Source organism: Lynx rufus, unplaced genomic scaffold (assembly GCF_022079265.1).
Source record: "Lynx rufus isolate CCGP_SWC_20201006 ecotype Redwood Valley unplaced genomic scaffold, mLynRuf1.p SCAF_6, whole genome shotgun sequence".
Classification (NCBI taxonomy): Eukaryota; Metazoa; Chordata; class Mammalia; order Carnivora; family Felidae; genus Lynx; species Lynx rufus.
In genome coordinates, this window is record NW_025814878.1 from 111,170,179 (window position 1) to 111,185,472 (window position 15,294).

Sequence of the window (15,294 nt, forward strand, 5' to 3'; positions counted from 1 at the left end):
TGTCTGGACTTTTAAGGAGAAAAGTGAATTTAATTCTTTGAGTTTCTTCCTTCCTTCCTTTCTTCCTTTCTTTCTTTCTTTCTTTCTTTCTTTCTTTCTTTCTTTCTTTCTTTCTTTCTTTCTTTCTTTCAAGCTTTATGTATTTAAGTAATCTACACCAACATGTGGCTCAAACTCACGACTCCAACATCAAGAGTCACATGCTCCACCGACTGAGCCAGCCAGGCGTCCCTCTTGTTGTCTTTTAATAGTTTTCTTGCTGTCTTTGAAAAACCTGAACTTTTGGTGTACGTTCTTTAAAAAAACTATCTTTCTATTTCAAGAAGGCTGGAGATTTATCAAATAATTTCTTTTTCTTGATCATAAGAATAATGTGTATGCACAGTAGAAAATTTGAACAGTATAAAGAGTTATAAAGAAGAAACATACCTATAATCTCATCATTCAAAGATAACCACTATTTTGGTACAATAGCTTCAATACCTTCTCTATTTGTGTCTGTAATTTATATACAGTTAACATCCTAAAAGTAGCTTGTAGCTTGGTATTCTGCTTTTAAAATGTTAATGTATATATTGGGGCACCTGGGTGGCTCAGTCGATTAAGTGTCTAACTTGATCTTGGCTCAGGTCATGATCTCACAGTTTGTGAGTTGGAGCCCTGCATCAGGCTTTGCGCTGGGCATGGAGCCTGCTTAGGATTCTGTCCCTCTATCTGCCTCTCCCTTGCTTGCTTTCTCCCTCAAAAGTAAATAAATAAACTTAAAAAAAAAAAAAAAAGAAAGAAAGAAAGATTTAGAATCTTCTCTGAAGGTTCTCTGAATCTAAAAAAATGTTAATGTATATAAACGTATTTTTCTGTCATTCTATGTATATAAATTTTTTTAATGTTTATTTTTGAGAGACAGAGACAGAGCGCAAGCAGGGGAGGGGCAGAGAGAGAGGGAGACACAGAATCCAAAGCAGGCTCCAGGCTCTGAGCTGCCAGCACAGAGCCTGACGTGGGGCTCAAACCCATGAACCGTGAGATCATGAACTGAGCCAAAAGTTGGACCCTTAACCGACTGAGCCACCCAGGCGCCCCTCAGATATATTTTAATAAAGCACTGGCCCTACTTTGTGTAGTCGGGTTCAGATGCCCTGATCCTGTGCCCCAGGTGCCTTAGTGCAGGTTTAGTTGCACCCTGTAGTCTCTGTTCAGGTCTAGCAGACATATTGAAAGCCAAGAACTTGGGGCCTCAATATAATGAGGAGGAGTGAGGAACCCTGTTAGGTGCAGGTTTGCTCTCTACAAGATGCTAGCCCAGACTTGTAGAAAGATGTTTTCACAAGCGAGCTCATTTCGGTGTTCAACCATACAGATTCTAGAAGTGAAAGTGTAGATGTTTTGAGTTCCTGCCACATACTTAGGATACCTACAGAATTCCCTGAAAATTTAGGCTTGAATAGCATTTGTTCCAGGTACTGCTTTTTAAGACACTCTCTTTTCTTAGAGGTGTCCAGGTGAAATGTAATTTTGAGAACTCTAAATTAAACTCTGTTCCTTGACTTATACAACAAGTTGTTTAAAAATCTGAAAAAAATGATACCAGGTTAGCAGGTTCAAATCTGTCTTTGTTTGGTAGTTTACTTTGTTGGGCATACATACACGCATGGGTACACACACATACACGGCCAAACCTAATGGGATTTCTTCCAAACAAAACAAAATAAAACTGACCCATCTGAGCAGGGCTTCTGTAGCCTCATGTATCCTGGGAAGTTTGTATATTAAGGCCCAAGGATGTCCTGGAGGAAGGTGGTATGGATAGATCACAGATGTTGAAGTCTTTGGCCACACCACTTTTTTTTTTTTTTAAGTTTATTTATTTATTTTGAGAGGGAAAGCAGCGGCAGGGGGTGGGGGGTGGAACAGAGAGGGAGAGAGAGAATCCCAGGCAGGCTCCACACTATCAGCACGGAGCCTGGTGCGGGGCTTGAACTCACAGACCGTGAGATCATGACCCGAGCTGAAGCCAGGAGCTGGACTCAACTGACTGAACCACCCCGGTGCCCCTGGCCACACCACTTCTAAGTGTGTGACCTTGAGCAATGTAGATCCCTGAGCATCAGGATTCCCTCCCCTACTTTTGGTTTTACCTCCTTATCTACTTGAAATTTCACTACCCCAAGAACACCTGTCTCTTACTTAGAGCTAGTGCCAGGCACTAGGTTAAGATCTTTACATGCATTAATTGTCATCATTCCTACCAAGAAGATATCATTATCTCCATTTTCCAGGTGGGATCAGGGGATTGGAGAGGGTAAGGGAATCTTGGTCTGGGAGAAGGAACATGGATTGATTTTTGGCTTTGGTTCTGTCATTTCACCAGCAAGCCATTTAATGAGTCTGAGTCAGTGAAATGTGACTTAAGAGTTATAAATGAGATTACACATTTAAAGCGTGGGGCCTGGCTCAGAGGAGGTGTGAGTGTTCCTTGAAGAGTATGATAAAGTCAGACACTTACGACTGAAATACAGTATAGCAACATTTGTCAAGAACTATGTAATAAAGTTTATTCTCTGTCTTTGGAATAATTTATTCCTTGGAATGTATCCTAATGAAATAGTTCAAGCAGAGAAGAAGTTATATGAACAAAGATTTATTTACTCATTGACAATCGTTTATTAAGACCATCCTCTGTACTGTGCATGGTTAGATTTGGGGGCACAGACCCTCTCTATCACAGGGTGCTTATAATCCACATTACATGGAGTGAGGAATTAGAAATGGAATAAACACCCAGTATGAGGAGGATGGTTAGGTAAACAATGATGTACTGAGTCATTTGAATATTATGTACACATTAAAAATGGTGATTTTGAAGACCATATAGAAACACAGGAATATTTGAGTGCATTAGTTTAAGAAGTAATAAGAGTATCTTTATTTTTTTAAGTTTATTTTGAGAGAGCGAGGGGCGGAGAGAGAGGGAGAGAGCGAGAATCCCGAGCAGGCTCTGCATATCAGCGCGGAGCCTGACTTGGGGCTCAAACTTACAGACTGCGAGATCACAACCTGAGCTGAAACCAGGAGTCAGACGCTTAACCGACTAAGCCACCCAGGAGCCCCAAGAAGTAGTAAAAGTGTTTTTAGATGCCATGGAGAGTTCAACTATGTTGGGAAGTTTATGTTTGGACAAAAAGATAATATGTAAGAATTGAAATACTTTTATTCGAATAATAGGATTTAGGGTGATCTTTTAAAAATTTATTTTTAATTTATTTTTCCCTATAATCAAAGAAAAAAAGACAGTATACTTTGTGGAGGTGTATTGGATACTATAAGGAGCTAGAGAATAGAATGTCTGTTCCACATCCATGAATGTTCATCCATTACCTTGTTTCTTCTTCCCCATAGGGCCACGTGAAGCTTTCTGACTTTGGCCTTTGCACAGGACTGAAAAAAGCACATAGGACTGAATTTTATAGGAATCTGAACCACAGCCTCCCCAGTGATTTCAGTAAGTGTAAACAATGATGTTAGCCTTTTTATCCCTTACCTGGGCGTAGAAGAGCTGTTACCCTGGTAACCAAAATATGCAGGACAGATTAGGAGATTCTCCTGGCATGAATCTAGAGAATAAAAATATCTTCTCAGGTGTGCCTGTGGTTTTTATTGTATGTGAGGCAAGATGAGTGCTACCAGATGTACTAAGGCTGATGTTGCAAAGAGCCTTCTTTGGAGCTCTACTGAGAAGGTTACTGGGGATGAATGTGGGGCAGGCAAGCAAAAGTAGTAGAGGAAAATGTCCTGGGACCAGCTCCAGATTAGATTTATCCCAGGTGCTTCTTTCTGTTGTGGCAGAAAGACATTGATCTTTATGAGTGTTACTTTCACTCCAGTCCTGTCAAACCATTGAAACTGTGTGGTACAGTTACAGTTTATCCTGGAGAACTGAAGCCAAAAATGTACTATAAATTCAGAAGTCTCTGATTATGTACCAAGTACTATTCTTGGAAACTTGATGGTAGCTTTGAGAAATTATCAATGTCTAGGTCCACTCTGGGACCTTTGCTTCTGATGAAACTGTATTCCCCGTAATTCTGATGAAGGCCTGGCCACATGATCCACGTGACTGTATGATTCTTTGAGCTAATGCTTCAGTGCCTTTGATTTGGATTTACAGACTTGCTGGGAAGTGTTATTCAGAATTACTAATGTATGGGCAGAAAAGCAAAACTTTAAGGCTTCATGTGGCTTGAACCAGCCCAAAAAAGTAGTAAACATACCTGTTTGAACTTTGATTAGAACTTGTTATCTCTACTTTTAGCTTTCCAGAACATGAATTCCAAAAGGAAAGCAGAAACCTGGAAAAGAAATAGACGTCAGCTAGTAAGTAATATCTGTGGCTTCTTAAATGCTACAAACCAAGTATGAACAAATTTTAAAAATAGGTACATAAATGTGCATTCAGTAAATGTTTACAGCACATCTGTTCCTTGCTTTTAAGATTATCTTAATAGAACGCTGTCATTGTGTCCGTGGAGCGAAAGGTAATCTTTTGAAGGAGGGAAGATAGTATTGTTCAGGTTGTGACATTTTCAGTGGAGGACTTCATTTTGAGTTCTTACGTTTGTGACAAGCCCTTTCCTTCCTACTCCCCTTGTTGCCTGTTTTTATGGTGGTAAAGGGGTTATCTTTAAGTTGGAGGTCTCTCAAGATGAAACTAAGTTACAAATACCTACCCAGAGCTTTAAGGCAGTGGGTCTCAAACTTTTACAATTTTGATTCACTTAGGCAAGTCAGACTCTTCAATTCATCTGCCCCACCCTTTCCTACCTTGTGGTGGAAAAGAGGACTTAGTGATAAAAATTGGAGAGCAGTTTAAGGGAAGTGCTTATAATTTACTTTATAAGTATTTAAGTATATACACATAAAATTATGTCCTACAAGCTTAAAAATAAGTAACATTATTGCATTTACCTATTGATAGTATGTTGGAAGTTATTTAAATAAGTACAGATTAACCAGTGAAATATTGCAGTCTAGGCAAACTTTTATTCTGAATCATTCATTTATATTTGAAGTGCAGTCCAGTGTCTAGTTCTTGGAAAATTATTGACCGGACATCATAGAAATGTATATCACCACATTCTTAGGCTTCGTTAGAAACCCATAGCAAATGAAGTAAATGATGGTCAAATTAAACTAACAACTGGTCGTAGGAAGCAAGAGTAGCGGCTGGGGAAAATGATGACTAACTCGGAATGATGGCCATGCACATGTATCATCTAGAAATGGCGGCACCTCTGCTAGTCGGTGTATACGGTAGTGACTTGGCAGGTTTGTCAAATAGTGTGTTCGGTCAGACTTCTTAGTGAAACGCTGAATCAGAGTTCTCTGTAGTATCTTTAGTAACTCATTTAGTAGGTCGCTGGTAGTAGCTGACTATCATGGTGAAAAAGGATGCCTGTAAGGTTAAGAAAGCATCAAAAGAAAGGCTTGCATTTTTTGATTTGAGGCCCACTGGTAGGCCTGAGACCATGCTATGAGCATAATGAATATTTTTGTTAAACCTGGGCCGTGGAGGAGGCATGGTCTTAAACCAAACACTTCTGGAGATGTGGTAACTGAAATTCATCTTTGATATCTTTTTTTCTAACATTAACTTGGGGATACTTAAAGTTGGTATAGTCAGTCACATCATAGTCTCCTTTCCTTAGGAACTCTGATACTCTTGAAGTGTTTGAATTCTATATGTGGTTGAAAAACTGTTTACATAGCTTGTTGAGGGTTAGGAAATGCCAGGAACAAATTTGATCAGATGCTTCTATTGTGTCTCTCCGTAGAGTAGTAGATCTTAACCTTGGCTGCACATCAGAATCACCTGTGGACTTCAGAACCTATTGATGTCTGGGTCCCACTCCCAGAGATTGATTCGGTTGGTTTGGGGCATATAATCTGTGTATTTGATTTTTTGAAAGGACTCTGGGTGATTTTACTGTATAGTGAAGGTTGAGGGCCTGCACTAAAGAGACCGTTTCTTAAATAGTAGCTCCTGCGTTATTGGGAAACTGATATTTACTTGTGTTTTGGAAGCTAATGTAAGATAAGGCTCTTCTGTGATTTTTTATTATTTTTTTTAAAGCAAGCCAGGGTTTAACTTTTGGCCACTGGGCTAAAATATTTATATTTGTTTTTTTAAGTAATCTCTGCCCAACGTGGGACTCGAATTTGCAACCTTGAGGTGAAGTTACATGCTCTACCAACTGAGCCACCAGGCACCCCAATCCCTGGTTTTATAATACAGATCTTTTAACAAATAAGATTTACTTAGCGCTTGGCTTTGCTGTAATAAATCTACTTTCTGAATTGAAGGGTTGCTGTAGTTTCTTAGCCTTTATTAAAAATTAGAATGAAGATACTTCTTGGGAGGGTCCAGTCCGTGTCTCAGACTTTATTTTTACTTCTTTATTTAAAGTTATTTATTTTTTTTGAGAGAGAGCAAGCATGCGTGCACATTTGAGCAGGGGGTGGGGCAGAGAGAAGGGAGAAGGAGAGAGAGAATCCCAAGCAGGCTCCACGCAGTCAGTGCAGAGCCTGACTGGGGCTCTATCCCATGAACTGTGAGATCGTGACCTGAGCTGAAATCAAGAGTCAGATGCCTAAACAACTGAGTCACCCAGGCGCCCCCATGTCTCAGACTTTGAGACAACTGGCATTTATGTTATTTAATATTTGTATTTAAGAGAAAACCACGTAAAAAAGAAAAAACAATGTACAATTCTATATGGAAAAAATGGATTCCTGCCTTACAGTATACACAAAAATAAATTGTAGATGGAAAATAAAACTTGAAAAATTTTAGAAGAAAGAACAGGGCAGTGTATTCATGATCTTGGAGTAAGGAAGGATTTTTTTTTTTTTTAAATATGAAGATAAAAGAAGTACAGATCATAAAACTTGATTTTACTACTTTAAAGGAAAAAAAACCCTTCTGTATATTGAAAGACATAAACAAATGAAAAATAAGCCACATGCTCCCACTGCTTTGGGATTATCTTATAATTCATGTGCATGCCCTACAAGCAGCACTTCTGCCCCTAGTCATATGGTCTGGGGCATCTTGTGCTTGGGAACCAGGAGCCATGGATAAGAATGTTCACTGCATTTTTGTAATAGCAAAAAACTGGAACTAACCCAGTGTCCATAGACAGGAAAGTGGTTACACTGTGGGATAGAATATTTTACAACCATGAAAATAGTTGAACTACAGCTGCATGTGACATCATGGACCAATTTTAGGAAAAGACATCGAGAAGAAAGATAGCAGAAGACTGCATGTAGAATGACATCATTTTTACAAAGCCCCCAAATAAAACTAAGATCTCATTTAGAGAGAGACGTGGGCAAAATTAAATTTCTTTAGGAATGATAAACAAAATTGACCTGTAAGGTCAGATTAGGAGGTTAGGAGAGGTGGGCTGACAGAAGGGAGAGGAGTGCAAATTTAGATCTAATGACATTGGGAATAATTCAGTTCTTTAGTTGAACTTGTAGTTATTCATTTTTATTATCATGCTTCATAATTTGATAATTACACATTTTTGGGTATATAATAAATTATCACATCACTTAAAAATGATAATAAAAATGATAATCCTCACACTGGGAGAAGATATTTTCAATTTCTAAAACTAAAAAGGATTAATTTCCTGAATCCCAGGATTAATGCCGTGATTCATAGAGAATTCCAATGAATCAATTAAAAAAAAAAAGATAATGCAACTAAAAAAACAAATGGGCAAAGGATCTGAATGGGAATTCACAGAAAAAAGACCTGAGTGGCTAATTAATATATAAATACATGTTCAAGCTTACTAGAAATAAAGGAAATGCAAATTAAAACATAAGATCCCATTTCATGTTCATCAGATTGGCAAAAATTAGAAAGTCTGACAAAACCAGGTGTTGGTGAGATATGGAATACCAGGAGCTCATCCCCGCTGGGGGTGTTTAAATGGGTATAACCACTTTGGAGGCTAGTTGGAAGACATCTGGTTAAGTTGGAGATGTTCATAATGCAAGACCCAGTGGCACTGTTTCTGCTATATCCTCGAGAGAAATTCTCACTGTAGTGCCCAGGAGGTGTCACGGGAATGTTTACTCAGGTGTTGTCATAGTGAAACATTAGAAGCAACAGAAGAATGGATAAAAAAAACATTATGACATTTGTATAATGGACAGGTGTACAGCAGTGAAATGGGTGAGCCAGAGCTCCGTGAATAAATCTCAAAATCATAATGTTAAGTTAAATAAGCAAGTTGTAGCATTATGTAGAATAATTAAGCACCAGATGAAACCTTTTATTAAAAGTTGAAATGTTCGGGAAGTAATATCATGCCAGTTATGCAAATATTCATACAAGCATAGCACTGCAACTTTAGGGTGATTTTGACTTCAGTAGGAGAGGAGGGAGGATCTGGTTTTAATTGTGTAGTTTTGTGTTTAAAAAAATTGATCTGAGACAAATACTCATCTTGTTAGTATGGGCAGTTGGTACACATGTGTTGTATTGTCCTGTTTTTTTTTTTTCTGTATGTTTGCAGTATTCCATAGTAAATATTTTCCAAAGACAACACAGGTATAATTTTTTTTTTATTTTAGAAGTTCTACAAGGGTGCCTAGGTGGCTCAGTTATCCGACTTCAGCTCAGGTCATGATCTCGCAGTTTGTGAGTTCAGGCCCCGCGTCGGGCCCTGTGCTGACAGCTCAGAGCCTGGAGTCTTCTTCGGATTCTGTGTGTCCTCCTCTCTCTGCCCTTCCTTCACTCGTGTGCTCTCTCTCTCTCTCTCTCAAAAATAAATAAATGTTAAAAAAAAAAAAGTACTATAATATCAGAAGCACTTAGATAAATCTGAGTCTTCTGTGTTGTAAACTCTCAAATTCTGAGCACAGTGGAGGGCTCTGAGTGTACTTCCCCCTAGTATTGTAGTCCTTGTATATGACAGTAGATTACTTGAATTTAGAAAAATTTCCCCTAAGAACTATTTACATAAATAAGTAAATTTGGTAAATTGATGTAAATCTCTAACCTATAGGATATGACTAGCTTGCGATAGATAATAAAGCTTCCCTTTACGATTTTGTCAAATCGAGGAATGTTGGTGGTAGAAAGAGGGAGGATTTAGACAAGGTATTAAATTTGCACACTGAGCTCTGCCACTTAACTAGTTCTGAGCCTGTGAACAAAGCTGCTTTGGGAGTTAGATTTTTTGTATCTGCAAAGTTGGACTACTAAAGTCCTCTTTGCCGAGTTGTGTCAGGACTAAATAGGCTCATAAGCATTTAAGTACAGAGCCTGGCATTCTCTGGGTACTCAGTCACTTACGGTACTAGTGAACGTGGATCCTGTGTCCTGGTGGACTGTGGGCTTTGGCTGTATTTGGGAATGGTCTCTCGCCTCACTGTTCACTTTGGAAGTGCTCTGGCAAATCAGACTTGCCATTAAGCTCCTGGGCCGTCCTGTGCAGTTAGTTTGGGGGTAGCCATAGATGGTGCTTGAAACCTTTGGTCTCTGGAGCAGAACTCTGGGCACCCTCCTGCCTGCTGAGCCCCCCTGATGCGTGCTACCTGTTTCAGGCTTTCTCCACAGTAGGCACTCCTGACTACATCGCTCCTGAGGTGTTCATGCAGACCGGGTACAACAAGCTCTGTGATTGGTGGTCGCTCGGCGTGATCATGTACGAGATGCTTATCGGTAAGTTGCATGCTTTCAGGGGCTTTCTCTGTGCAGCCAGGGTTGAGTCGCATACTGATAATAGACTGTTTCGATTAGGGGTGGTCTAAGCACTTCTCCCCTCTTGTCTTTCAACGTGAAGTTTCCTAGGCAGAAAGCTCGGCCGTCAAATAGCCAAGTATATTCTCTGGCCTGCTGGCCTCCTGCGGTTGCTTTGCTGATCATTTATCCATTCTGCATTTTCATCCTGTCCATCTGGCAGCTCTTTCAGTCACTGACATTTGTTAAACATTCGTTGTATGCAGGGAACTTTAACTGGGCATTGCCTCACATGCTCTTTACTTATTTGCTGTCCCCTTCCTTTCTCTAAGCCTTCAAAGCATGGAATCCTCTGATCTCTCTCCCTCTTATTTGGATGGTGTGTCTGGGTATTTGGGGGACACTCTGGTTGGCGGGGGGTGGGGGGTGGTCATATGCCCGAGAGCACTAGAAGAGTAAGTGTATCGTGGCTGTACTGAGTGATTCTGTGGGTGACTAGTGTGGCCTCTGGCGGTGTTGTCTCTGGAGACGCTGGATGGATGCCGGTGGAGGCAGATGTGATCTGTGTGGAGGGCATGCGGAGTAATATGGTATGAGAGTATTTATCCTCTTGCCTCGTAGTTCTCAGTAAGAGGCATGGTGGTCACTTTTAAAGCCTGTGGTTTTTTTTTTTTTTTTTCTTTTTATATTTGTTTATTTCTGAGACAGAGAGAGACAGAGACAGAGCACAAGCTGGGGAGGGGAGAGAGAGAGGGAAATACAGAATCCAAAGCAGGCTCCAGGCTCTGAGCCGTCAGCTCAGAGCCTGACGTGGGGCTCGAACCCACCAACTGCGAGATCGTGACCTGAGCCGAAGTCAGACGCTTAACGGATTGAGCCATCCAGGCGCCTCCCTGTTTTTTTTCTTACCAACTTGTTTGGCACTTTACCCGCGTAAGGATATTCCTAGAATGGAGTCATTTCTTAATGATGTTCCACCCTTTCCTCTCTTCTTTGGCGCAGTGGTTTCCATGTGTGCAGCCTCTGTGTGCCCTCCCTTCTTTTCCCAACTTCAGCTCTGAGCCGGCTCCTTTTGTGGTACCAGAAGCACAAACTCACTTTGGGTTTAGGAGTTTGGGGAGAATGAAAAATTAGTTCAGATGTTTTCTGGAATGAGTGGAAATCTTGTGCGTGTCCTGGAAGGTTGAAGATATATAGAATCATCTTAAGGAGAATACTGTCAGGCGGATTCAAAGTTCTGGGATGTAAAAGCTCTGAAGTGCTTTTTTTTTTTTTTTCAACGTTTATTTATTTTTGCGACAGAGAGAGACAGAGCATGAACGGGGGAGGGGCAGAGAGAGAGGGAGACACAGAATCGGAAACAGGCTCCAGGCTCTGAGCCATCCGCCCAGAGCCCGACGCGGGGCTCGAACTCACGGACCGCGAGATCGTGACCTGGCTGAAGTCGGACGCCTAACCGACTGCGCCACCCAGGCGCCCCTGAAGTGCTTTTTTTATTACAGGCTACCCACCTTTCTGTTCTGAGACCCCTCAAGAGACATATAAGAAGGTGATGAACTGGAAAGAAACTTTGACTTTTCCTCCAGAAGTTCCTATTTCTGAGAAAGCCAAGGATCTAATTTTGAGGTATTAGAGAACACTTCCCACCCAGGCTTTTTGACATGAATGAATTCGTATTTTTAAACTTAAATTATTACCTGATCTGCCCCCTCTCTCTCCCATCCCTCTGTTTAAAAAAGGGGGGAGGGGGGCGTTCTTTTTCTTTTTCCAAAGTGATACTTGAGGTATGCTGAAAGGCCTCTGTGTTTTCCAGATTCTGCTGTGAGTGGGAACATAGAATTGGAGCCCCTGGAGTTGAGGAAATCAAAAGTAACTCTTTTTTTGAAGGCGTTGACTGGGAACATATCAGGTATATCCATATAAAAGTTTTCGGGATTATTTTAGAAAGTCTGTAATTTGTTTAATAGTAATTTAGAAACACTGTTATTGGTAAGTCACGTAAGGGAAGAGAGCTGCTCAGAGATTCAGGGTCTTTTCTTGTCTTTGTTCGCGGTGAGGATTGGGAGTTGGGGCTTCCTGTCAGCCGTGTGGCGTGGGGTATGGGGAAGCCAGCAGTTATTTCCAGAGTGAAGTGAACTTCGGGTTCCATAGTGAAGGGAGCACCTAAGAAGCACGTTGCCCTTGCTTTTACCTAGAACACACCAGCTTCTCTATACCAGGGAGCCACCAGCAGGGCTGTCCCCACGCATAGGGAGGTAGGGAAGAAAGAGGAAGAAGGATGCGGGTGGGGAGGGAGGTGGACGTGGCCACGGTGGCGGTTGCGGAGCGCAGCCAGTGGCGGCAACAGCCTGCACCGCCTGCTGCCGTCCGACCTTCTTACTCAGGTTGGTTGGTTGCCAGACAGAAGGCGAAGACGTCATCTCTCGTGATTGTGTTCTGACTTACATTCCTCCGCCTCAGCCACTCTCTCTGTTGACAACCTCTGGTAGAAGGAAGCGCAGAGCCTTTCGTGAGGGAGCACCCAGAGGTTTACTTGCCCTTTTTACAGACAGGGCAGGCCTTGAGGGGAGTGCATTGTTTAGATTTTCATTTTTCTCACTATTTTTGTCTTTCTTCCCAGCTGTGAAAAATTGTTATTTGTATTTTTTCATTTGGTTTGGATGCGGTCAGGTGGCGTGGCCGCTCGGTGTCACGAGCTTTTCAGAGAAAGTAAATGCTGCCTGCCAGCGGATAGTCCTCCCACGTCAGACCCGGGGGCTTTTTAAGTTTATTTATTTTGAGAGCGAGCGAGTGAGCGAGCACAGGCCGGGGAGGGGCAGAGAGAAAGAGAGAGAATCCCAAGCAGGCTCTGTGCTATCAGCGCCCCGACCAGAGGGTTTTTGGAGAAAGACTTAATCAGCAGTGATCCGCGTGATTACTGACCACAGTCATTTTTGACATGTCTGTTCTTGGCAGAGAGAGACCTGCTGCAATATCTATTGAAATCAAAAGCATCGATGATACCTCAAACTTCGATGAGTTTCCGGAATCTGATATCCTTAAGCCAACAGGTAATATCCCCAACACTGCCTCCTGCTGCCTCATAGGTACATCATTTCCGCTCCCATTTTGGGGTTGTGTTTACAAGTCAGGTAGAGGAACGTCAGTTCTTTCGGTTCTTTGCGAGTAGTTTTCCAGTGCTAATGCTGGGCAGCAGTGACACCTTGTCGAATGGAGACTGAATACAAACTCCCATGTTTGAACTGGATGGGTAAATCACACAGGTTTGTTCTTTGGTTTTTATTTGTTAAATTAAAGGTTAGATGACCTGAAATGACGGAAGTGGGAAAATACAACTTTTAAAGTATCCGTGAAAAATAGGTTCAAAGAACATAGGCAAGCAAACGCAGGCAGTTCGCAGAGTGAAAAACAATGTTTCCCAACTAGAAACTGTGGTATCTTCTTCAGAATGTCATGTCTTCAGTACTGAGTAGTCCATTCGGGTAAGGCAGTGAATCAATTCTCACATCTATTTCTTTCCCAGTGGCTACAAGTAATCACCCTGAGACTGACTACAAGAACAAAGACTGGGTCTTCATCAATTACACATACAAGCGCTTTGAGGGCCTGACGGCTCGGGGGGCTATACCTTCCTACATGAAAGCAGCAAAATAGTATCCTTGAACTAGAACCCTAAATGGAGCGGAGTTCTTTGTACAACATTGCGGTTTTCCTCTCACATGCTCTTTTGAAAGAGTTTCCAAGAAGTTTCCGGAACCCACCGGTGTGTCATGGTAAACTCCTGAAACACGATAGTTAAGTGGAGTCTCTTCCATAATGCATCCGAAAACCTGTAGAACAAAGATGACCATTTCTACTGCATCGGCCATAAACAGCTGTGCTGCTTCTTCAGAAGCATCGTGAGCCAATTTGATAGAGGTTTTAAAAAACTCGTTTTCCTAAGTTCATCAGAATGAAGGAGAAAAAACAGCCATCATCAAACATTATTGAGATTGTAACACGTACTTACTGAATATCAGCCAATTTCTGTGATTTTTGTGACAGACATGCTTTCTGCCAAGCCCACCAAGTATTTCTTTTCCTTTACAGCTAAAAGCTCCATAGTACTAAGGAAATAAAGCAATAACGAAAGCCTCAGCAGCCAGCACTCTGGCTCAAGGAGACGCCCCACTGTCCTCTGAGGGGGTGGTGGGGGGCTTCTCCCCATACCTCGGCCTCGGGCGAGTGGCTTGGATAGCCACCATTCACGGTGCACTTTATTTATGGTACTAGCATAAAGACCCGCAATCCAGTGATTTCTCTCCTCCTGCCCATCTAAAATACTCAAGCTGCTTTTCTGAGTGTTGATGGGGGATACTAGCTCCATCTCTCACTGCTTTCAGAAGGCCCAGAAGCCACGGGGCCTTGCCAAGGAGTCCCAGATCACGTGGAAAACCTTCAGTGTCTCTTCATGGCCGTATCAGAAAATCCCTAAGACGGACGTTGTCGTGGACCAGCGATAGCCGCAGGCGCTGCCAGCAGGAACTCGGTTCCTTCCTGGGAACACAGCAGGGAGAGTCCGGGCAGAGGCAGGAAGCCTGGAACCCCTCTTGGCTAAGGTGCTGCTCCTGCTTGGTCTCTGGAACCTCCTTGGAAGTGAAGGAACCAGCCCCCTAGAAAGTGCAGAGCCAGCCTACGAATCCGTGTAAAGTTCACTCCTCAGTCCTTGATGCAGCCGTGTTTTGTCTTCTCTCTTGGTATTTCTCCTCTCCGATTTAAGTAACCATTTTGCCTTGGAATCATGATTACGAATTTTTCCTTTGCAGATGCCTTCCTGGGGGATGCGCCTCTCCACCCAAAGGGTAGCCTGCAGCTCTGGCTGACCAGGCCTCTCCGCTGTGGCATTCTCACGAGAGACCCTCTGAATTTTAGCACAAAGTGCCTTTTCTTTCACAGCTGCCACCACCTTTAGAGGAATTTTGCTGCGTCAGAAAAATGTGGAGGCTCCATTTTAATGCATTATTTTAAAATTTTTGATAACTCTTCAAGCATCATTTGCACCTGTGTGGTAATTTTGCCTGTTGCAAAGCATCATGGCCAAGCTACAACTGGGAGTCTGCTTTCTGCTAGGCTTGAGGTTAGGATCAACTTGACAGTGTGTCCTAGCTCAGCCGTTCAGCAAAGGAAAATGGGGTAATATCAGAGTTCCAGTAGTAAATGAAACTGCTTTGGGTTTTAATGTCTTAGAGGAAGAAGAAAAAGGAATATAGGGAAGTATTAACTTTGGATGAAGGTAATGTTTGCCCCTTAATCTTTCATTCATGGTCTGTTAGTGACAAGGAAGTAAATGAGATTCTTTTGTGTAACTTGGTAGTTCCTTTGTATTACCCAATAGTTGACGTTTTGATCCCCAGGTGTTTTGCAAGTATGTGTGGTAAGCACGCTCAAGAGAAGTTAACAGGAGTGGTGATGGTGTGTGGGGAGTGACAGGGGATGGTTTGTTTTAGGGGAAAATGCCCACATTTTAAACTTCTGAATAAAACTGTGTGAGAAAA

At 42.0% G+C, this 15,294-nt stretch overlaps 1 protein-coding gene across 3 annotated transcripts in view; it reads left to right on the top strand.

Annotated features, from left to right (window-relative positions):
• Window positions 1-15,294, top strand: part of STK38 (serine/threonine kinase 38) — a 41,576-nt gene extending 26,282 nt beyond the window's left edge. For 2 of the 3 annotated variants that reach the window (XM_047102640.1, XM_047102639.1), the window contains exons 8-14: window positions 3,400-3,502; window positions 4,313-4,374; window positions 9,625-9,742; window positions 11,263-11,386; window positions 11,574-11,669; window positions 12,716-12,810; window positions 13,284-15,294. In XM_047102640.1, the coding sequence (XP_046958596.1) occupies window positions 3,400-3,502; window positions 4,313-4,374; window positions 9,625-9,742; window positions 11,263-11,386; window positions 11,574-11,669; window positions 12,716-12,810; window positions 13,284-13,414 (729 nt within the window). In that variant the 3' untranslated portion in view covers window positions 13,415-15,294. The remainder of the gene's footprint in view (window positions 1-3,399; window positions 3,503-4,312; window positions 4,375-9,624; window positions 9,743-11,262; window positions 11,387-11,573; window positions 11,670-12,715; window positions 12,811-13,283) is intronic. The other variant, XR_006966239.1, reaches the window with a different exon arrangement.